The sequence below is a fragment of the Triplophysa dalaica genome, chromosome 15 (assembly GCF_015846415.1).
Source record: "Triplophysa dalaica isolate WHDGS20190420 chromosome 15, ASM1584641v1, whole genome shotgun sequence".
Lineage (NCBI taxonomy): Eukaryota > Metazoa > Chordata > Actinopteri > Cypriniformes > Nemacheilidae > Triplophysa > Triplophysa dalaica.
Genome location: NC_079556.1, coordinates 13,359,158 through 13,384,340, shown reverse-complemented (window position 1 = coordinate 13,384,340; position 25,183 = coordinate 13,359,158). Strand labels below are relative to the sequence as shown.

The 25,183-nt window shown below is 39.1% G+C and overlaps 1 protein-coding gene across 5 annotated transcripts; it reads right to left on the bottom strand.

The window, feature by feature from the left end:
• Positions 1 to 1,321: 1,321 nt before the first annotated feature.
• mideasb (mitotic deacetylase associated SANT domain protein b) lies at positions 1,322 to 25,109 on the bottom strand. 5 transcript variants are annotated; one of them, XM_056768349.1, is made up of 14 exons: positions 24,817 to 25,109; positions 22,942 to 23,399; positions 18,912 to 20,757; positions 14,358 to 14,657; positions 13,711 to 14,068; positions 12,423 to 12,489; positions 10,530 to 10,672; positions 10,281 to 10,384; positions 7,806 to 7,881; positions 7,254 to 7,342; positions 6,682 to 6,828; positions 6,457 to 6,579; positions 5,924 to 6,108; positions 1,322 to 4,334 (listed from the first exon to the last, which is right to left on the bottom strand). In XM_056768349.1, the coding sequence occupies exons 3-14, from the start codon at positions 20,403 to 20,405 to the stop codon at positions 4,094 to 4,096; spliced, it is 3,327 nt and encodes a 1,108-aa protein (XP_056624327.1). In that variant the 5' UTR covers positions 20,406 to 20,757; positions 22,942 to 23,399; positions 24,817 to 25,109; the 3' UTR covers positions 1,322 to 4,093. The 5 variants fall into 5 exon arrangements, with proteins under 5 accessions (XP_056624327.1, XP_056624326.1, XP_056624328.1 ...); XM_056768348.1 differs by lacking the exon at positions 22,942 to 23,399; XM_056768350.1 differs by lacking the exon at positions 24,817 to 25,109 and having other exon boundaries at positions 18,912 to 22,665; positions 22,942 to 24,794.
• Between the last annotated feature and the right edge of the window lie 74 nt (positions 25,110 to 25,183).

The following is a 25,183-nucleotide window of genomic DNA, read 5'->3' as shown; positions in this document are numbered from 1 at the left end:
TAGGACTGCGCCATCTAGAGTTTCATGCCAGAACTTACTCTGTCAAACACATAAAAGTACAGTTTAGTTGATTTGAGGATAATATTTAAAGGGGGTTGTTGTAATTTTCGGGCAGGTTCTGTTTTACGTAACTGTCAGGTTTCTACCCACTTTAAACTTATGCATGGATGCATATACAGCCAGAAACAATTGTTTTGATGCATACACACAAGCAACAGTGTACTGTATGTCTCATGAAACATTTATTCATAATTACATAGACATGCAAACGTTTTACAGCCACACACACTACATGTAACTCATCAATTAAATGGGTGTACTATTTCCGATGACCTTTATATTCTGTCTGGGAATTATGGGGAATCAATCTACAGCGTCTTCAGATGTTGGACATCAGCATAGTAGGGACGACTTCATGAACTTCTTCACAAGTAAAATTGATAATATTAGAGAAAAGATTACAGCTAAGCAACAAGTGGAAACACAAGCTGATCAGACTATAAATATCATCTCCCCCAAGGAGCAACTGGAATTATTCTCCACAGTAGGTCAGGGGGAATTGTCTAGAATCATAAGATCATCTATATAAACAACATGCATGCTAGATCATATACCTATTAGTTTATTGAAAGTGATTACGGTGTGGGGATCCGGATCATTTTATCAATCGGTGTCCAGTAATGGAGGTCAGCACTGTGATCCGGATCCCTGACGCCCCACAGGCCGCCCTTGATCAAGCTGCCTTGTACCAAATACCTGTGAGTACTAAGGGGGGTACCTGGTTAAGGTACAGTGCGTACACGGGGTTGTGGTAAAATATCCCAGTGTCACTGGCTATACAATTCCAGGGTCAAAAGCATATCGTAGAGATGGCTGTTAACCTGCACTTTTCGACATCCGCTAATTTTGGGGACGAACTGGATAGAATTTAGTGTTTAAGTGGGGCATTTATGTGCAGATTTCTCTCACGGAGGAGCTCCGGATCCATACAAGGAGAGCAACAACAGTGAAGGACGAGAGAACCAGGCCTGGATTTTATGTTATGTTTTACTATGTTTGTGTGGCCGGCAGTCGACCATGAGGGAGCTGTTGGCACTTTACTTTCGTTTTGTTGTATTTTATTAAAAGTTTTTTAACGTTCGCCGGTTCCAGCCTCCTTGATTCCGTTCATAAGAACATTGTTACACTCCTGTACTTCTTTGTGTGATGTTTGCTGTACAGGCACATTAAAAAAAAGTTAAAATGTATTTTTTCGGTTTCCTTCCCCCAACCCATATGTGGTCAACAGATGCATTTACAAATAATATTACAAACATTGCTGTTTTATTGTGTTTTTTTCATATTTATTATTCTAAAACACGTGAGAAAAACACAATTGAAACACAATAAGTTAGACTGTAGTAAAAAGCACTTCAGATTTCTTTCCACATACATCATTAGTGTACAAGCCCCTATGAAAATAGCATAGAAAGTGTGCATACAGTTTTTAGCCTTTTCCATACTTTACAGTCTACATAAGAATTTCCCTTGGCTGAATGAAAGACGTTGCAACCCTCACAACACACCCTAAATTCATTATAATATTTGAATATTCATAGCCAAACAACATCAATAATACAAAGCTTGGCTAAGTTATTTTGACAAATGCCCGGTCTTCATATTAGAGCTGATCTGTCTTTACACACATGTGAACAAGTATATATAATAATATATAGATTTTTCAACATAAAAAACATTAAATAGTCCAAGAAGCTTCTTTTTCTCACTTGGCTTCAAGTTTGAAACGGTTTTGAATATCGTTGCATCACCAACACACAACCTCGCATGCACACCCGTGTAAATAAACAGACACGCTTGCAAACAAAACGCACACTGCATAGAACACTTCATCTTGATCAGGAATAATTGGAGCCGTTTTCTCTTAGCTGTGAACTCCCTGTTTGTCTATCCTTTCAGAGAAGACTCTTTGTTGCCATGGAGACAAAGCCAAGAAGTGTTTGGCCAGCGGAGACAAATCCAAGACGTGTGCAACTGCAGTTCAACTCCGCAGCCGACAGATATCGGTGCCAATAAATAGATACGGAAGGATTTGTTCTAAAAATATAAGTTGATTATTTCATAACACTTTTGTTCAAAGATTCTGAGAGTAAAATAAAGAAGTGGAGTGGCTGAGGAATTCAAAGTCACTATTGCTATTGCACTTGCATCAGTCAGGTTCATATAATCATGCTCTCAGCGACCACAGGTAGTAAATGTCCAAAACTTCAAGTCAAATGAGAAAAAGAACCACCACCCCCTCCAAATAAACATAATAAAACAGTACAAAGCAAATAGTAACAATTAAAATAACAATAAATGATTATATCAGGGACAACCATTATAGTCTGTGGAGTATAAAAAGGAAATATTGTAAAAGTGATTGTCAAAGATAGAAATTGTCGAAAACATTGAAGGCATCAGCGAGTTGACCGTCTCAAATTAAAGGAATAGCTCAGCCCAGAATAAACACTAACCCTCGTGTTGTTCCAAATATGTAAGAGAATATAGTTTAACAGCCAAATGTCAGAACTGCCCTTTTCCACAGAGAAATGTACAATCAGAACAAGCTCAAGAAAGGACAAGGATATGCTTAATTAGTAGTTTGAACGACTTTCATTATATACAATTTTAAAGCCATATGATAGCTGGGTTTAAAGAACAGATGAAAACACTGGCCAACATTCGATATGTAAACTCTATTAATTCTTGCATTTTAATGGTTTCATGTACAGCATCAAAGTCCCACTAACTATTAACTTTTATGGTTAAGACTTTACAATAAGGTTGTTGATTGTTAACATTAGTAGATGCATTGGCTAACATGAACAAACAATTAGCAATATAGTTTTTAGCACATTTATTAATCAAAGTGGAAAAAGAAAATTCAGATTTCATTTACTTAACCTTTTATCATTTTTAACCCGTCTGTCTTTCTTTTGCTGAACACAAAAGATGTTTTGTTGATAACAGAAAACCGATGCTACATAAAAGTAAATGGGCACCATCAGTTTTCAGTCAGCAACATCTTGACGACAACAAGGTTTGACAACAACTTGAGGGCGAGTAAATGTTAACAGAATTATCATGTTTGGTTGAACTGTCCCTTTAAAGCCAGTACAATTGTTCATGTTGGTTCATTGTGCATTAACTAATGTTAAGAGTTACATTTGATTTTAATAATGTATTAGTAAATGCTGAAATTAACATGAATTGAGATGAATAACTGCTGCAAAAGTATTCTTAATTGTTAGCTAATGCATTAACTACCTGTTAATAAAAACAACCTTGTTATAAAGTGTTACCACTTTCACTGTATAAAAAAAGAGCAACCAGGAAATGTAGCTTAATCTCATTTTATGTACCAAAAAAGAAAAGACTGCAATAATATCATTATGGAGATTAAATAAAACCATTTTTTAAGGTGAACTATTCCTTTAAAATATTCGGAACAGAAAGCCCAAAATTACAGCACTAGAGATCAGAGAGACCCGGCTTACACAGTTGTTCAAGCATTTGGCAGTCACATGGAAGAGAAATATAGCATAATTTTCATTTAAAAACATAAAGAAAAGCCTAAACTCGCCCGAAAGTAATTCCACACAGACACAGTGTCCTCCACTCGCTTCTGTTTTGTGTCCTTTCGCATCCACAGCAATGAATCCATACTGTATCTTTTCACAGAATAACAATAAGTGAATTATATGCACAGATTTCGGAGACATTTGCTGTGGTCCAGTCAGTGTGTGTTGGATGAGTCCAAAAGTGCATTTATAAAGACACACGCACACATTCACGCTCACACAGTCACACTGAGATGGCATGGCTTACACTCCCAATAGCCCTATTTCTGAACCCCTGAATCCTGCTTAAGCATTTTTCTGTCTCTTGAAATCTCTCATACACTCATGTAAAGCATGCATGCACGCAGACGCACACACACACACAAACACACACAAAGGGAGTAAGCCAATCCCTGAAACTGTTTTGGGAACGGTCTTGTTGGCTGGTAAAATAAAAATAAATAAAAGTCAGTCTGTATGAGGGAGAGCATTAGCTAGTGCCAGTCTTCATCATCTGCGTCCTCCTCTTCCTCTGAGGAATCATCGCTGCTCGCTCTCCTCGTTCTGTCCTGATTCCCCATCGCTCTTTTCTGCTGGGCGGCCAGTAACGCAGCTGCCGCCTGCTGTTGAGCCTCCCGCTGTTCGGCCTCCCGCTGCAGGAGTGCAGCCTGCTTCTTTTCGGCTTCAGCATGACTCTTCATGTGAGCGCTGCGGCTCTTCACTTTGAGGAAGATCCTGAAGAGAGCACAGAGTCAGATTAGCACAAAACATGTGCACCGGTTTATCAATTCATGCGAGCTTCACATGGTACAAACTTTATTATTCAGGAGGCCGTGAGAGTTACCTTCAAATTCTAATAAACTACACACTATAGAAATCAACTGTAAAGTCCTGTGACATAAACATTAACAGATTTTAATACATCCCTATTAGCTTTGCGGAACATGTATGCTAGTTTACTCCTAAAAGATGATCAAATTAGCATTGAGCTGACAAACAGTCCTATCCATAAAAATGACCATAAAATATTTGTGGTATTTGATATAAACTATAGGATGAAAAACCCTGTGTTTATTAAAGGCGGGGTATCCAATTTCTCGACTAATGTCCGTCCTGTGCACTGTGCACCTGACTACTGATTGGCTACAAGTTTGTTTTGGTAGTCGGCCTGACTTTGTCTAAACTAGCATAATTCAGAAATCGGACATCCCGCCCTTAAGCCATTTCATGGGGTCAGAATTGCGTTCTTACAAACGTTTACATATTTAGTTGTTGGCTTAACCTTGTTTAAGCTAAATTCAATTTAAGATTATTTATTTAGCGCTTTTCACAATGTTCAGAATTCCAAAGCAGCTTTACAGGAGCAAATAAGAAAAACAGAAAAACACTGAAAGGTAAAACACAGCACGGTGCATGGTGTTTATAGAACAAGCAAGATCATTATAATAATTAATATCTAATAAATAAATAATTAAATAAATGCAGTTTGCTAGATGCACTACAACATCTGTACCTATTTCATTGTTTGTCAGAAACTGCATTAAGCTTTATCATGTGATCACTTGTACCATGTTGTTTAGTACTACAGTCGTAATATGAGAAAATAACATGGTATTCAAATATATGTTAATCATCCGGTATCATAAATGAAAACATCCGAGTTTACTATCTGAACATATCCCAGTACAAAAAAATAAATAAAGAGATAAATTACTACATGTCACAATGACACACATGGTGATGATCAGAGAACCGTTTTTTAACATCTCTGTGCACTCTGTTGCCAAGAGACAGTTGATTTTAACACGCCAACCGTTGCCATGGATAAAATCTTCCATCAAAGTCAGATGTTGCTTTGCTACTAGACTGATCTCTGATGAATGTTATGCAAGAGCCATTAGGCTTCATTGATTCTGTAAGACCCCTTGCTCTTCTTATGAGCACATGCCGCATAAAAATCTATAGCAGTGCACGTGAGCTGTAACTGCTCACCAGTGTCACAGAAGTTACAGAATGTTTTTCAAAATATATTGATCATATTATATATCAATTCTGCAATCCAAACAACATTTATCTATTATTATTGTTAATATTATTGTTGATATTTCTAATATTTAAGATTGATCTTGTTCATGTTTTTTTTTTAATAATTATATAATTTTAAATTACATTTTGTTTATTAATAATTAGTGTGTTCACATAAGACAATGTTTAACTAAACTCAAATGTTTAACTAAACTCAGCTTAACTTTAAAATATACTTTAACTTTTTTGATACTTTTTATACTTTATACTTTAAATTATGTCGTATGTTGTTAACTGACCTGCCGCACTTCTTGCAGGGAAATTCACCCTCCGGGTTACTTCCCTTTCCTGTGTTGCCAGACCCACTCTTCCGACCCGTGGTGTCGGGACGAGGTTTAGATGGTGGTGCTGGCCCTTGCCTGACCATTGTGGACGGATCACTCGTGCTGTCCGCTTGATTTCTTAAGACCAGAACGGCTGCAGCCTATCAGGAAAAACATGGCCAGTAAGCACTACAAACTAGTTTATTATAGTTGACAACCACTGTTCTAATAATTTAGCCACTCCTTTAAATAAACTCAAACTTCCCACTGCACCACTCTTTACTTAACCAACTTTAAATGTACCATCAACAGATACAGCAACAGTGCAATTTACACACCTAATAATGAACACCACCAGAGGGCGCTTCACATAACTAACAGTTGATAAATAATCAGAAGTACTGCTTTTAAAATCACTATTTGTGTTGTTGTAATTTTTAAAATGACAAACAACATAAGCATATAGCTGTCTTTAAGGGCTTTTTGCACCACTTTTCTATCAAACTCACATTTTCAGTGGCCTGTAAAGATTGTGTCACCCTGCCCGGGCTGTTTTCTTGTCTTCCGTCACATGACCCTTCCCACTTCCTGCTATCCTCCTCTTCTTTCCGTGATTCAAATTTCTGTGAACTCTGCAGATTGATGGAAAAAAATCACTATTGTGATGCGTTGGTCTATGCAAAATCAAGCAAACAGGTGCACACACACATAGAACAGAAGCCACAGGAACTAACTTTATTGTCCACTTCCTCCTCTGCTGTAGGTTTAGTCTCCGGTGGCTCTGCTTCTCCATATAAGAGCGTTCCGTTCCTGCCGATCTTCACCTGCTTCTTATACGTGTAGTAAAACTCCACACACTGAGCCACTGTCTTGGAGCTCACCTTTGAATGAAACACAAATATTGCTCACAACTCACACAAACAAACCTTCAGAATTCACCAGCTTTCTTTTTGCACACTACAGTTTGGGACTGTTCAACAAAACATGAGCCCTGTTATACATAACTGTGCATGTAAAACAAATTCCTGTATATTGAAAAGAATTTGAAGACTAAAAAGTTCTGAGGCCCCATTGACTACCATAGTAGTTTTTTTTACTTACTATAGAAGTCAATAGTACCCCAGAACAATTCGGTTACAAACGTTCTTCCAAATATCTTTCGTGGTTTTCAGCAAAACAACAAAATGTATACAGATTTGGAAATATGAGGGCAAGTAAATGATGACATTATTTTGATATGGGTATAAACTATCTATTAATGAGTAGCACTGTTAGAACCAGTTCTGTTTAACAAAACCCATCCTACCACTTTCTGGACCATGAAGAAGTCCTTTTTATAAGCAGCAATGCCTCTGTTGAATAATCGTCTTTCTTCGGGCGTCCAGCTGTCGGAGCCTGTGCGGGACACACAAACCGTTCATGAAATCAGAAAGGGGCCGTCCATGCATCCCATTCACTCGCAGACCACCCCCACCCCCCATCACAAACGCATACATGCACAAATATCACAGAAACAGCAGACGGTCAGCCCCAGCTTCAAGACAAACAATAATGCCCCTGTTTTCTACCAGGAATTAACAACATGCCACAGACACCCCCACCCCCTCACACACTCCCAGACTCTACCCATCAACCCACTCATCGCCCAGCACTCCCTGCATCCGACCCCTCCCCTCTGCTGTACTCCAGCTGCTTTTGTTTACAACCAAAGGGCAAGAGCAGCTTTGGAATGCCAGCGCAGGGGGATGCAGCGTACCCAGAGCACAGGCCGACATACCGTTGGGATTATTTCATGTCACCCCAGTAAAAAAAAAAAAAGAGTGAAAGAAATTGTAGTTGGCAACGGGTGAGGACTTACCAGAGTAGTGGTAGTCGACTAGAGGGTGTGATTTGGGAAAGATGGGTTTTTTTAACAGCAGACAGGTGAGAGCCCCCTAAAAAGAAAAGGGGAATTAAGATTTGGTTTGAAAGAAGAGAAAATAAAACAGCTTTTTTTATTATTTACAGTTGACTACCCAAAACTTATAAGAATCTTTAAGAGTTTAGAGTTGTAAAACAAATAAGTTAAGTATGAGTTTTATGGATTCTGACACGCTACACAGCAACAAAGCATGGAAACACTCAAATATATCCCACTACACAGTGACATTTATGCATTTAGACTTTTTTTATACAGAGAGCCCTACACATCATTTGTTTACTGAGAATCACAGAATTGACCTTGGTATTGCTAACATCGCGTTCGACCTGTAGATCTACAGAGACACTGAAACCAAATATGTGTATAAACATTTGAATTAAAATAAACAAGGTGTTTTAGTTTGTTATTTGCCTAAAAAAATACTATTCTTGTTTAGTTTTTGACAAATTCCCATAATACCGCGTATTCTCTTTATTATTATAGGTAGGTGTTCTAAACAAATTGTTAAGCACTGTGTATTTAGCTTTTCAGCTAATAGTATGTTTTAAAATCTGTGGATTTATTCTAAATTTACGACAATAATCCTTCTTGTTGTGATTTGGCTGGAAACGGAACAAGGAAAAGAAACGGGTCAGGGCATGTCAACCCACCAGTTTATATTAAAATCTGGGATAATGGAATCCGACAAAGAAAGAGAGATTCATGGCACCGCAACACAAGAGAGATAAAGTGAGAGAAATAAAGTTCTGCAAGGCCTTCTCCATTTCCTTGACAACTTTTGTAACGGTCTTGTCAAAGCCTGCTGTGTAAATCAGGAGATAAGAATCCCTCTCCATCTATATCTCTCTCGCTCTCTATGGTACAGTTTCTCAGGCTACAGAAATCCAGGACACCTTTTCTGGGTCAATGAACTTCAACTTCTTTGCCACTTCATTTCTAGTGACTGTGGACAGGAAATGCTACAGAGAAGGGGTAAGAACCTGCGTCACCTGAATGAACACCATTGCTAAGGAGTATTGCTTTTTTATACACTCACTGTATAGTATTTAGCCTATTAAGCCACACATAATGTACCAGAGATGCTTTACATAAAATATCTAGATATTTTAGAAATATATTATAGAAATAATAGACATGGAGAGATAATGAAAAAAAAGTAAAATAAATATAAATGCACAAGTGGTTCTTCGGTAAGGTAGGGGCTTTACAGCAAGAAAAATACCCAAAAATCCTACATTTGTTAAAATTACTAAACTGTTTTGAGAATCTTTGGTTTTTACACTTAGTGAAACATGTCTATAGTTTGTGATGAACTGTTAACGTGCTAGGACCTTTGTGGCTCAGAAAAATTGAATTGTAAGTCTAGAACAACGTGCTTGCTGATTCCAAATAACTTAATATCTAATTAAATTCCATTCATATTTGACTAATAAACACTTTCACCAATACATTTTGGGCACAGTATATATTCAAAACTCTGTATATCTGTACAAATAATGCTACATTTATGTCAGCCAGATGATTATTTGCATATAGAGATAAACCACAAGTACCAGAGTTCTAGCAACTTTACTGCAACAAGATACAGTATTTACAGCAATGCAGTCCAACCTGTTGCGCTTTTTTATCTGCAGTTAACGCCAGTAACCTCAATAGAAGCACCCACACAACTCGCAGTTTCAATTTCAGCAGAAGCAATTGTTCAGATGCAGCAAACACAAGCAGCACATCAAATGTAATAAAGAGTTCAGCTCAGAAACACAACGCACTAGTTCCAGTCCTCTTTTGCGTGTGTTGTTCTGGACGCAAGCCTATGATTGACAGGCCGTTGCCATGGCAGCAGTGTGACAGCTCAGCAGTAAGTGACTGGCTGTTGTGCTGTTGCAGCTGCTGGCTCAGCAGAGCGAACATTGAAAAGAATCAGATCACAACGTACGCACTCCTCATGAAAGTTGCATGTTTGCGTGTGAGTGGACTCGATGCCGTCGAAGAAAAAAATGCGTGTGATTTACATACGCATTTTTCCGAAATGACACAACTGCGTTTGCATGCGCTGCCCTCATACATGCTGCACCTTGTCTGGTTTTGCAATGTGTAATTTCACATTCCACTTAAATATGTCCTGTCTTTTATGTCGATTAAGATAAAAGCAATTGCTAAATGTATACATGTACATTTTATAATTCAAAATGCATACATGTCAATCCATTAACTTACTTTCAACTTAGCCAATACACTTCCTAACAGATATTTCCCTGTTTAAAAACAAATTGTTATTCAAATGTTTTCCACTCATATGGCTATCCCAACCTTACTTGCACGGAAGTTTTTTCCAAGTTTAAAAAGTGCACTAGCCAGGAGTTAACTGGTTCGATAATTACACAATGAAGCAGCACACCACACGAGACTCACCATGATGTCACCTTTGCATTCATACAGGCAATGCATGGCAAGTTCCTGATTGGTCCCACCTCCACACAACGCACTTGAGCATGCCAGGTGCATGAGCTCGTCCACTGCAGAAACAAAGAAGGAGTGTTAAGGATTCCTAAAGACACGGTCATGCAGACTTTGTCTACGTCCTCTTCAAACTACCAAACATTTGGCATTTGTTGAATTTAACAGCAGAAGTGTTGTTGTAGGATTGTATAAGGTGTAAACCTCTCTGCGGTTGCTGAGTGCTGGCCTCTAAGTCAGTCAATGGCACCCACAACAGTTCAGCTTTGTGTAGGTCGTGCTGCACTGCCGAACGGTCCCTGTGGTCTGGAACTTCTGCCTGGTACCGAGATCCAATGTTTATACGGCTGGAGAGAGAGAGGAGATATAAAGTATATATTGGCTGCTCTGGAAATCCAAACTTTGCGGGTTTAAAAATATTAATGTTTTCATTAATTAATTTATATTTAATTTCAAATATTTTCATCAACAATTAGAGTTAAGAAAAAGGTTCGGATGATTTTCAACTATTTTTAGTAGCTGGGATGTCCCCCTTTTGCTTGAGTTACAGTATGCACACTAGATGGCATGAACCCAAGTATTCAATGTTCCAAGGAACATCTTGTGCGCTTCAGTGGAAGCGATGAAACGTGATCTTCTGTACACAGTAGTTAATGCTCAATGTCACAAACTTGTGTCCTACAAATAATGTCTTATTACTTGACGTCACAACATTATGACATACTTTTTTAAATCACTTTTAAAAGTTCTGTTGTCCAGTTTAAACCTTTGGACCCTACTGTATATAATCCATAGGCTAGTTATAAGATGTTGGTAACAATTACAATCTGTCATTTAAGACTAAAGGGAAATCGATTTGAATTAATTGATCTCTAGCATCAGTTCGTTTCTGAAAAGCAAGAAAATGGCTTGACCGAGGGAATTTTGAATAAAATTAACACCCTGTGTTTTTCCAATGCCAAATGTTCCAATATCTGACTGCCAAGGTCTGGGGATAAGACAAGACAGATTTTGCTTTTTTATTTTGTTCCAGAATGTGCTTTCGTCTTGCACTGGCCAAATCCAAAAATGAAGGGTTCTGTTGCCATTCATTGAGAGTGAGTTTCTTTGTATGTAGAAGAGAAAGAATCTTAACTGAACACTAAGCATTACATAAACCAGCTGGTACCAGTCAGAGACGATATCCCATAATTCTCTCTGCTCTGCCACTATCCTCCACCCACTCTCATGTTAGATTTAAGAAACCATTTCAGACACCGTTCTTCCATTAATACAAAAAAACATATCACACCAATGCTACTTTTAAAGGAATAGTTCTCCCAACCAAAAAAATGTCTGTCATTTACTCACCCTCAAGTTATTTAAGTTTCTTAACACTCTTTAATAATCCACTGAACACAAAAGAAGATATTTTAAATTATGTTAGAAATCAACCAGTTCTGGGGCACCATTGACTTCCATAGTAGGATAAGAAACAACTATGGTAAACAATGGTGCCCCAGAACAGTTTGGTTTCTTAGATTATTTGAAAAATCTTTTGTGTTCAACTGAACAAAGAAATGTATAAAGCTTTGAAACAACAAGAGGCTGAGTAAACTATCCCTTTAAATGCACTTGAGTTATAAACATGCATTTTGCAATTCTCTCACTATTTACCGTTTTGTCACTCTAAAACTGTGCCCAAGTGACATCATGTTGTCATAGCGGTCAGAACATTTTTAATGTGAAATTACTGAAATATCAAGTTGTTTTCCCCCAAAACTGATCTGTGTTAAATGGAAAATGAACTACGAGCTGTACATACTTTCTTGCTGACACTCTTGAATGCTTTATGAACTGTTAAAATGAGTCACAATGTACTACTTTTGTGTGCATTCACCCAACTGGATATTCATGAAATTATCATATTCTGTGTTTTGAAATACAAGACAGTCATACAGATTTGGAGCAAACCTTTGTGTAAATGATTACAGAATTTTCTGGGTAAACTACTGCCTAATCAAGTTTTATTTTTATTTATTATTTTATATATTGTTAAGGCTTGTTAAGGAAATGCGTGCAGTGTGGGTGCTTTATTTGAATAATGCGAGTACTTACGGCTCAATGCTGACAGGTGTAGCTTCAGTCATAGCAGAGAGCACCGGAGGTGTTATATCACTGCTATCTGCACATTTACAAACAAAAGACATTAAACATAAGCATAACCACTTTGTCTTATTAAAATACAATCTTGCTATTTCTGTATATGCTAAAGCTACATTTTAAAACCTAGTGAACTAAGCATTTTCATACAGTAGGTGTGGAAAAAAGCTGTTCCATAAAGTAAATGGCTTTTTCCGAGACACCTCATTTTTTGACTCATCAACTATCATTTTACTGCTTTCCTTCTGAAACCTTGTATCTCCATATACTGTGATTTTTGCCGTCATTTTTTTAGTCACCCTTTTATAATTGTCATTGGGTTTTGCAAATATCCAAGCAATAAAAAGTTGAGAAAGTCAACTTTGACAACACAATATTTAATCCTTTAAAAAGTTTTGGAAGGACAGCAACAATTTGCAGATTAGGCTATACCAAAACAAAAAGAAATAAGGCAGAACTAAAGAAAAATGATAATTTATCCAACAGAGTTAAGAGAAATTTCGACTAACAATACCTTTATCAAAATAATTGTTTTATCTATATAAAAAAAGATCCGATATGTCAATGCTATGTATTTCTGGGTTCATTACCATACAAAAATTAACATTTGATTTTATTACAGTAAAAGATTAACCACGTTTGGTGTATTGCCATTTGTATTGTATTGAGTTTTGAAATTAAACTATTTTTTATTTAAACAGTTTACTGTAGTAAACCCATGGATCATTTATTGTTAATATGGTTTAAGTTGTCATAAGTGTTGAAGTATAAAACCCTTAGCATAGCAATGTATACGAATGACAGACTCTTAAGATAATACTTCAAAAGAACTGCTGCCTATATAGAGCATTCTAAATCAGTCACTATATCATATTCTATGACAGTAAGGATGCTCCCTAAGAAGCCAGCTGCCTGTGTAGACATCTCAAAAGGTTTTTAAAATAGTCATCAAGTACATGATTAAAGGAATAGTTCACCCAAAAAATGAAAATTAATTTGCCATTATGTCGTTCAAAAACTTTATGACTTTCTTTGGAACACAAAAGATATTTTAAAGAACATTTTTAACCAAACAACATTGACCAACATTGACTTCGATTGTAATATGCATCTTCTCTCGTGTCCCACTGAAGAAATTCTGGTTTTGAACGACATAACGGTGGTTAAAAGATGAGTGAACTATCCCTCTAAATTCAAAACATTAAGTTTTGTAATTACTATACAGACAGTGAAAGAAACTCACTGGAGCGCAGGAGGCTGCGGGTGGCAGATTTGGGCGTGGCAGGGGGAGGCAGCCCCTGAATATTCGCTGCTACGGATGCGGCAGCAGCTGAAAGGAAGGTGGAGAAGTAAAGACCTGAGCCCTCTCGAACAGGGCTGAGAATGGGCGGCGGAGTATAAGGAGGCATTATGAGAGGGTTGTCGACCATGCGGACAGGTGAACGTAGATGGCTCTGGTATGGCGTGATGCTGGAATAAACCGGTGGGGCGATGAAAGTGCCGAGTTTAGGTGGAGGAATGAAGAGCGGTTCTGGACGAGGTCGTCGCTTGACTTTGGCTGATTTGCCATCGGTATCATTTCCGCTCTCTGTTCCACCATTCTGTTGAAGAGATTAGACAATGGCAGGCTGGTTAATAGACAAACCCCTCTAAACACATAAACCATATGCAGTCTGGAGGATCCTGATAAGTGTCGACTCGACTCATATCTTATAAATATAATGGGGAAATGGGGCAAGTGATGGATTAGGGTGCAGAGAATGGACTGGGTCAAAAATATCAGGATTACTGGGGGATTTTAATCCATGGATTAAAGAAGGGGAAGGGGTCAGATCAGAAAACAAAATGCAACAAAATGTTAATCTGATATTAGATCAGTAATGTACTCACCTGGCCGGAGCTTTCAGACAAAGAGTTACGCAATGAGCGTCGTCGCGTAACAATCACAGACGTCTTGTAATCGGAGATCATGTCGTGAGAGCCCAAAGGCCGCCTTGGCCAGCTGGCTGAGAGAGAGGCCGGCTCGTGGTCCGGAGATGAGGTCTGCCTCACTGGCACAGAGACAGGAATGACCAATGGCATGAGGCTGTCATCTTTGGGCCTCTTGGCACTGCCTTGATCCATCTCAGTCGCTCCTCGACCTGGACCAGACGGGGCCACTGGGGGACTCCAGGGTCTGTGGGGCTCCTGCTGACAACATAGACGCACTGAAATTATTGATTGCAAACACAATAAATTTATATTTCTTAACATTAGCAAAAGCAGTAACTGATGTAAACTAAATGACCAATTCAGTTTTTCAGAATTTTTTCAGAAACTGGGCAAATCCAGCGTTATAGACGTGACATTTTCATTCAAAAGTTGAAATATAAATTCCCTTAAAACTTTTTTATCACCAGTTTACCCAACAATCTTACTAAGCCCTAAGACATTAAGTCCAGGCATCAGAAAAATATCAGTCTATTTATAAGTTTTCTATTTTAAAAGATGGAAATAGACATGGGTTATGGATGTAACAAAAAAGGACACGTTTGTGAGTTACAACATATTTTTTAGGATTTTTAGGAATAAAAAATGTATGAAGAATATGTACAGTTATGAATGTGACAAATTGGTTGTGACTCTTTGCTTTAAAAACACACAAAAAAAATGCCTTCCGAACTTTAAGACAGAATTCACGCTGGTATTCAACCACCAAATATTGTCATCTGACCAATCACTGTGGTAAAAATCTTCGTAAAACGTTAACTTTTGCATGAAATTGCCCAGTTAATGGCAATATAACGTTCATGTTAATACAGAGAGAATGAGGAGGAGCTTCTTCCATCTTGCTATCCGGGCCCTCAGCCAGAACTCTTCTGTGTAACACACACTCATACGACAACAGGACTGTGTTTGCACACACGTATGCATATTGTACAAGTTTTATACTACAGATGTATATACATATATTGCACAGCACCTGCACTTTACATGGACACTTCCCCACTCCCCTACACTATTTGAGTGTAACACACACTCATATGACAACAGGACTGTTTTGCACACACGTATCCATACATTGCACAGGACCTGCACTTTACATGGACACTTCCCCACTCCCCTACACTATTGATGAGTGTAACACTCATGTAACACATGAGTGACAACAGGACTGTTTTGCACACACGTATGCATACATTGACAGCACCTGCACTTTACATGGACACTTCCCCACTCCCCTACACTATTTATGAGTGTAACACTCATGTAACACATGAGTGACAACAGGACTGTTTTGCACACACGTATGCATACATTGCACAGCACCTGCACTTTACATTGACACTTCCACTTTCCCATTAACTAAGATTAATAAATGCTGTAGAAGTATTGTTCACTGTTAGTATATGTTAACAAATAATGTTAACAAATACAACCTTATTGTAATGCGTTACCTTAATAATTAAACTAAAGGCTTTTATCAATATTATTATCATTATTAATATTTTATTAATAATGGCCACCAAACAGGCTGAGATCTCAGGTTCCGTACAACACCGTGTCTACCTCAGACGAGCCACACCGCATCCAGTGTGGACATTTTCTTTATTATAATGGCTTGGAATGCGTTCTATTGTCACCGCACCACGTCCGGTGTAGACACGGTGTACCTCTCCTGTGATGTTAATGATTAGAAAAAAGCTTCCTTCTATGTTGGGATCACTGAACAGCTGCATTGAATTTGCCCTAAAACAGGAACTCAAAAAGAATCAAATGGATCCATTTGCAATTTCATAATGTCCAAAAGTCAAAACCTCACACACATTGATGTTCGAGTCAGAAGAACATATTCTGGGAGGAGCCACAAATCGAAGTTTCCCTTATTGTGAGAACAATTCCTGTTTTTCTTTATTACAAACCCAAAGTGGAAGCAATCGAGCAAAGAAAAGAAAACCACTCAAACTTCACTGACCTGTAATGAAAAAACAAAAACTGCAATAACTGCAATATGTGTCACTTCTACCACGCGTCTAGCTGGAAGATGTGTGAAAATGTTGAAATCCCTGAGGATGTGGCCTTTCTTATCTAAATTGTGACCTTGCTGGCACTGCTGAGGTATTCAGATTAGCACAGGAAGCCACTCGCTTACCCTTAAAGAAAAGGGATTTCAGCCTGCTTCTAGACAAAAGCAGATGGAAAAGCATTAAATGACTCCCATCAGTACCTGGTCACAATAATCTTCACTGATTTATGTTCTTGCTACTTTTAAAATAGCTTGAAACAAGTTGACGTAAGCTACTTTCATTACCGTACCTTGTAGACTGTGTTACAGTGTTGTTATCTGGCCCACAGATCAAGCACATACATACATACTCGCACACCCTTTCTTTGTTATCATCGGTTGGGTGTCTTGTCCATTTCTAAGGAAGTTCACGTAACAAGGAAAAGAAGAGCTAAATAGCATGTCCCAGAAACATTTCTGTCCACTCCTAAAGTAACACATGACTGTGAATTGCACTAATTCATTTTGTACAATAAGAGCATAAGCAAAGTAAATATGATAAATAAGATGAACCACCGGCTCTGGGACAAATTCTCTTTCCAAACAGTGACAATTATCCATGAGATGAACAGAAATGTGCATTTGGGCTTTGGCCTAAATGTTTTGGCTTCTGGGCCAGTGGGCTGAGGGTGGAGTGCACTTGCTGGTATTCGAATGAAGTGTCAACCATGAGACAGTAGTTGCAATTGTGTAGAAAAGCTTTTGTTTTGGATCTAAAGATTATGTGACCTAATGGTGAGAGTCGATGAGTGTTTCTTACTAACGTTACACTCCTTTAACAACTAAGAAACCTGCAGAACCTGTAAGCATTCGAAACAGGTACAGTATAGTACGAAATATATACAGTAGAGGTAGTTATTGTCCTCAAAGATCCGCTGTGGTAAAAATCTAAATTTGTTTATACATTTTTAATAGGCTTTAAGACAAACTATGAGCAAATTCATCAGTGGCTGGTTCAGGTATTCCCAGCTGGGGACGGTAGCATAAACTGCTTAGACTAGTCTTACAAGTTAGTCAGCCAATTTTTTTCTTCAAAACTCGTCATAACTTCTTTTAGTCAGGCACATATTTAGGTAGATTAGTCCAATTAAAATCCAAAAAGTAAGACTTATTAGTCCTAACTAATTGCTAGTCAATGAGACTAGTTGTAAAGACACAGCGGCGTTTATACTACGGTGTTTTCCTTTAAAAACGCATAACTCTTGCTAGGGTTACACCTGGCATTTACATTACTCCGGAGTTTTCGACCCCCGAAAATGGAGACCTGGAAACGCTGCAGACCCCGTTTTGGTTTGAAAACTCCAGTATTGCGTTTCTGTGTAGACGGAGACTTAAGAATACGCTGGCGTGGTTGGCCACATTCGCTTACTGATTGGGTCGTCTGTATCATTGCGTTTGCTTACCTGATTCGTTAAGCCCCTGTCATCTGAGCCATTACGCTACCTAAAAATTACAAGCCTCGCAAGGACTGTGTAAACAACAGGCTTGTTTAACTTCAACCTGCGCTGCGTACACATATCGACACGGTGACATTACAGCGACGCGAGAGAGAATCAAGAGCCGTCTGCTTTAAATAGCTCACTCAGTACTGTGATGTCATCTGTCCTAAAAACCATCATGTACTGGTCGGTCTGTGACTAGTAACCACTGTCATCAACAACCAACTTTTGTATGCACACACCACTGTTTACATTTGTTTGCGCATGCACAGTGTGTCTGAATGGTCAGGTGACATGACTTTTCAGTGGTGTAGTGTAAACGCATTTTTTTTCTAAAATGCATGTGGAAACAGCAGTACAACTGAGGATCGTTTTAGTTTACAAAACACTGTTAAACAACGGAGTTTTGAGGATTGAAAATGCAGACTGATTTCATGTGCATGCTTATTACGTGTACAGTCTGTCGGCATGCGCAACTGTACTCAAAACAACAAAGGTGGTATACAAGACTGTGTGTCGTTTGTTACGTTACAAAATGACAACGGCAACTACCAGCCTGGCATGCATACGACAGCAATTTTAATTTGCTTTCATGGATCCGTGTGAATGCAGATAATTTTGACAATGTTGTTGTGTGTACATTAAACTTTTTAAAAATGTAAATTAAATTGTTTTTGTTTTCTACTCCATCTTTGTCATGTAAACATTCTCTAAATGAGGCAAGGGTGTAGAATAATATATAAACATGAAGCATCACTTTAAAGCATGAAATTATTTTCACAGGAAGATAATATCTTCATTAAAGATTAGTTTAAAGGGTTAAATTTATCAACTCAAGAGGGAATTTAAATCGAGATTTTAATTTAGATAAACTTTCCATAATAGTATTTCCCCCATTATTTCCTTTCCTTACATACTTGACTAAAAATACATTGACAAGTGAACAGTCAGCTAACTCACCTTGACGTTACGTGCGGGAAGAGATTCCCTTTCCGAAGCCTTCAGAGCCAAGGTTTCTAGATTAGCCTCTTGTGAGACCCTCCTCTTACGCCTTGTGCTCTGAATTACACCTGTCGGAGCAGCCCTGATGTCTTGCACTGCACTGGTCTCTGAAGCCCCGTTTTGTGAGCCTTGGGTATGATGATCAGTTGGCATGACAAATGGGTTATCCGAGACCGGGGCTCCACCTTCTTTAGAAAGCCGGCGTGATCTTCGGGGCCCAGGCTGATGAGTCTCGATGGACTGCTGGAGAACGGTTGAAGGAGGATGGGGGATCAGCTCAGGGGCCTGGGTCGAAGGAGGATCAGGCATCTCCTGGGACTGCCCTTTTAGTAAAGGGTGATTCTGATCGACTGAGTGGGCTTGCTGGCTATTACAGTAATTTTCCACTACGTGCTGGTTCTGATGAGCCTGTTCTGATTTTTGTTGCTGTCGTACCAAGTCCAGTTGAATCATGTGTTGTTGTTGTTGTTGTTGTTGTTGTTGTTGCTGCTGCTGTTGTTGTTGTTGCTGCTGTTGTTGTGGTTGTGTCTGGTTTGGTGGTTGTGCTCGATGTTGCATTTGTGGTACATGTTGTGGTGCTTTCTGACGCTGAAAACCCTGTTGCTGCTGCGACTGTTGCCGTATCTGATCCTCAAGCATCTGCTGCATTTGTTGCCGCTGTGGTGGGAGCATCATCTGCCTCTGCATCAGCTGCTGTTGCTCCTGGGGTTGGGAATTTCCCTGCGTACTGTAATTCAGATTCGGTAAGGTCCGATTGCCCTGAACTACCTTATAGCGACCGGCTACTAAGTTCTGCTTGGGCTGTCCGAAAGCTATCTGAAAAGGTTGCAACACAGAATTCCCAGCAGCGGATTGGTTGTGCTGTTGTGGATTTAACATTACAGGCTTTTGTGTCTGTTGAAAGGTTTCCTGTTGCTCCCAGTCCATGCTCCGTCCAGTTTTAAAGCTCTCTGCACCAGCCCCTAGTTTATCGGTGGCTCTAATAGCCGAGGGTTCAGATTGTTGTTGTTGTTGTTGTACAGGCATGCCCTCATGAATTTGTTTTGCAAAAGCAGGCTGGACCCCCAAGTATGGGGCAAAGTTCTGGGGCCAAGCTGTCATACCTTGTGACCAAGTGTTTGGTCTCTGTTGAGGTTGCAAGGATGGGTCTTGGTGTGGCCACTTCATGGGCATTGTCTGTTGGTAGTGCCCACGGCTTTGATCGCCCTTCTCTGGGCTAAAAATGACAGAATTGAGGTACATATGTGGCACTTCTGCACTGGAGCTTTCCACACCCACTCTGTCATTGTGACCTGGCCCTGAGGGAGGGACCCCGATCCCATAGTATGCCGAGGCCTGTGTGTGCGAAGATGTCTCTTTCATTGCCACACCCTGGTCTTTGAAGAAAGTGATACGTTTTCCTGTTCTCTTTGCGTTTGGTTTCGGTTGAGGCTGCAGGCTCATGACTTTCATAAAGGTACCGATGATGGTTGGAGTGGGTGGTCCAGGAGACAAAAGTTCAAACCCCCAAACCACACAAAGTAATCTCCAAAATAACAAAAAGTCTTGAGAGTATCGCTCTGACTTTGCCGTTACGTTTTTTGCAGGTTAATGGTCATCCAAATCTACTCAACATGGTAAGAATATGAGTAACCTTTAAGATATCAAACTGCAGCATCCGTTGTGCAGTAATAACAGGTTCAGTACAGTGTGCCTCTAACATGTCTATTTGTTTTATCTACAATGCCAGTTCTTCAGCTCCTGGAATATCAAACAGAGTTGAGAGATCTTTAGGTTAGCTTTCTCCTCATTCATGGCAGGCAACCTGAGAAGAAAGTGGTGAAAAATAGTATGGTTAGCCTTTAGAGTCAGTCTTTTGGGCTCAGTGGGAGATTCTATTCAATTGTCAGCGATGTCATGAATGAGGCTCTCAAAAATGATTAAAAAAATAAAAAAACAGCATTTTGTCCATGATAAAAAACATTTGTGACAAACATTTATCAGAATCAGAAAGACCTTTATTGCCAAGTATGCTTGGACACAAAATGATATTGGTCTTAATAACAGAAGCTTCCAGTGCACATACAGGTTAAAAAAGTGACACGGTTGAGGTAACAAAAATGTAAAAATAAAAAAATGTAAGGCAGTTTGTGCAATCTTGCACAGAAAGAAACTAATGACTAATCTTGGGAACCAATGCATCAAAGTAACAGATGCGTGACTGCTAACTACCTGTCAGGGGAAAGTGGGACTTTGGGGTTTCAGTGTGTTTGCAGACAAAAAGAGTAATAGTGTGGCAGATGAGGAGAAAATAACAGTTGTACACATCCCACTGATGCATTACAATATACCAACATTACTTTCACAATGAGAGAGGGGTTTAAAGGGGATTCCCCATAAACCACATTAGAAATTGATCACACCAAATGTTGTTCATAATCTTATTCTAAATTGACTTAAATCTAAATGTTGCATTTATATATCTGTACCATGTATTTGTATGTTTCCTATTGCAGCAATCGCATTACTGAGATCTCAGCCTACCGATTAAAAATATTTACAACTTTCATTTTTTAATAAAAGTTCTTTTTTATTATTATTATTGCCATTTAACCAATGTGTGTACACCAAATTAAATTCTGTTTCTATTTTCTTCTAAAGGAGATCAATCAGTGGTCTCTTAACATCACTGGGACAATAATCCATCTAAACCCACGGTCACAGTGAGGAAGCAGCAAAACAGTGAGTATTCTGCAGAGTCGCAGCATGTTACAAAAGGCTCATTCATTCTCGCATCATTCTGCGCTATGTAGAGATCGGCTCAAGTAAAAATCAATATTAAAGACAACACATACAACTCAGAGCAGTCATCTAAAAGCTGCAGTCTTGTCAGGATTGGCGCAATACAATAATGATAAAACTCTGCTAGTACGAGGACGTAAACAACAGTTGCATCAACCAAATCGCCGTCAAAAAATAAAAACCCGATATAGGACAAATTCAGCCAACGCGTTTTGACATGAACAACATGCTGTACAATTTTAGTGTTTTGCATTAACGTAGGACGTTGTTTTACTTTGTTGCAAAAACGATGTCATTACCAAAACAAAAAATAAGGAACAACGACGGTGCATTTTCACACGATCCAGCTTTAGCGGTTGACAAGGTAACCCGTTTAATAGGCTTGTAACGTCAATCCAGTTACCTAATCGTACCTGTTTCTTAATTTGAACTATGTACGAACGGAGTAGAGGCACATGCTCGAGCTCAGACATATGGGTAAAAATCCCCCTTAAGAGGAAAAAGTGGCTGCGTCCCAAAACTTGGTGAGCTGCCTACATACATAGCATTCGGAGCTTTTTTGGGGTCGTTCGCCCAGGACACGTATTGGGTTCAACTAAACGGAGCAAGGGATGGGCGCTTTTTTAAAAGTTAAACTGCCAATGACTTAAAACGAGATTAAAAAGCACAACGCTCACGCCGTCGAAAAAAACGTCAACAGGCATATGTGCATTATAATCCAACAACTGCAAAAACAGGGCACATGGAATGCAAAATCACGCCTCTTTAAATGTCGTCTACGCAGACAGCTCACTACGTTTTGATACACGTCCATGCTGTTTGCGAATACTCCCTTCCTGGACCCCTTTCCTAGAGCGGCCAGCTCAGCGCTATTTACCAGAAGTCCTTTGTTGCAGAAAATGGATTATCCAGTCACTAATTCCATGGCATACTGCAACAGAGTGAGACAAGAAGGCGCCCTATGAGGCATGCTTGAGCAGCAAAATAAAAATGAAAGTAGAAAATGACATGTCCGGCTGCCTGTCAACTGTGATGAACAGTGTGGTTCTTACTTTCAGCGATACGATGCTCAAACCATGATTATTATTCTGCAACGTCTTGCTAATGATTGTCAATTGCACGGTTTCGGCTTGCTGCGCTAGTATTTCACTTCTGGAAAAATTGTCTTGACCTATTAATTTAAGACACTGAAAACAAGAATCCTTACCGTGCTCGTGAGTTCGTCCTAAGAACAAGTGAATGATCCATGAGCTGAATGGCCAATGCAACAGTCCAAAAATGACTGCATGCTTATCCACGATTGAGTCATGCTATGCTGACCTCACTCGAGTAATATTCAAGTCAAGAGGTAGATCCGCGCACAAACCACAGAGAAATGGAGGACTACTTTGAGAAAATGGCGGGACAGATATTTTAAAATTGCACGCGATTTCGCTAGTATTGCAATCACATGCGAATCAAAACCCCTACAACACTGTCTAGTTTACTCGTATGTTGAGTAACGTTATTGAACAACATTTCTCTTTCAGTCTTGTGATCTCCTACTGTCCTGGAATGGCCACACCCACTTCCGCGACCATATAAGGCCTTTCCCCTTCCATGCGGGCGCTGTAAATTACAGCACATGCATGGGTCATGCGGGAAATTCCGTCACTGGGAAACGTCCTGTAAGAAGGAACCAAACATTACCCCATCCACACCTGAATAAAGTCAAAGAATGCCAAAACCCTGATATGTGCGGCCAATAAGCACAGAAAAAACAAATGCAAAGTCATGCAGAAGCAACTTAAACGTGAAAAGAAGAAATTGGATACAGAATGAATAGCAACAACAGTGCATCTTTTGTTCTGATAAAATATTGTATTGATATTGTGTAAAATGTACTGTTTTTGAATGAAAGATGAAAATCCTCTACATTTTGAACTGGAACACTTTCACTCCCTGGTGACGTCAGAAATAGAAACCAATCAACTTTCATTAAAAAGAAACCCTTTAAAACCTTTACAGAAGGCAGACATTGTAACCCCTAATAAGTACGATAGAGTAGCAGACAGTACCAGCTCTTAACTGTAGTACACGGACTACGGTGATTACTTTATAACATTTTTTAAACTACGCAACACTCTTTCACCTTTCTTCCCCATAGGATCATTTCTGCATGCGTGCAAAGGTTCAGGAGCCACAGACATGACTGAGCATGTGCCGTGAGTAAGGAGACACTCATAGGCCTCATCGTGTCAGTGTTTGTGGACTCTCTGCTGTGCCTTAAAATAAAGTGCAAATCCAACAGACATGCGGCGAGCTATTCTCTGGATATGGCAAGTATTGAGTGTACCAGTTTTTGCCTTTCAATAAACAATCTGACGCCTCGGATGATTTAAAGGGTGATGGTAGTCTTTTATAATCGCAACAACACTGTTAATGCATATTCCTCCAGACAAGGTGCATGTAAATCACAAATACGTTAATAATAGCAATACAATTTAAACGCAAAGGTTCCAATCATGAAAGCACATAAGTATTGTTAATTTTGTCCTTAATGTAAGTGGATAATTGAGAAAACGATGCATGCACTTGGCAGAATTGCAATAAACGCTGCGATGGCTTTGGGGGAAGCGAACACAAGTTTATAAGACACAGTTGTTGCAACACCACCAAATGTTGCACAACAGTAACATGATCCATTATAATGCAGATACACAACCAACACACGCACTATTGAGACCGCCACTGATTTAAAGGGAAAGCATTAACTTGACAATAAGTAAATGGGTGCATTTGTTGCAACAATGCTGTCTGTCTTCCTACTGATAAGCATTCTCGGTTACCTCTCGCATGTGCAGTGGTGGCTGCGTACGTGCAAAAGAGATTTGTTAAAACAAACAGCAACAGTTAACCATGACTGTAAAAGCACATCTGATTGTTTATTTCAAAAGTACGTAACCACCCGATCGAGTTCATTCTTCTGGATAAGGCACTATTCGACGTCCTGCATAAAACTATAGAAATGTATGTATTTTTACAAGAGGACATGCATTCAAAGTTAATCGGATTAGAAATGCCTTCTCGTGTATTACATTACCGTTAAATACATGCGACGTAGATCCAGCAATCCTGATCTTTTTCGTGTTGCTTTCAGGAAAAAAGAGAAAAAAAACTTAAAGCCTTTGCCTGCAGCGTCACTTCCTCGTTGGTAACAAGAGCGCCACCCGCTGCAAATCGCACAGTGATGTCATTTTCACTTGCATGTAGCTATAAACACATTTTGTGCGTCGATCGTGGCAGTTCTACAGTGTAAAATAACACATAAATACGAACATTGTAGAGGTAGTTGTAAACCCATTATGCAAATATTATGTCTGCTTTTTGAGTACAAAAGAAAACACGCTGACATAATATATCCTAGAGTAAAACATTCAAATTATCCAAAGTAAACACATGGAATATGC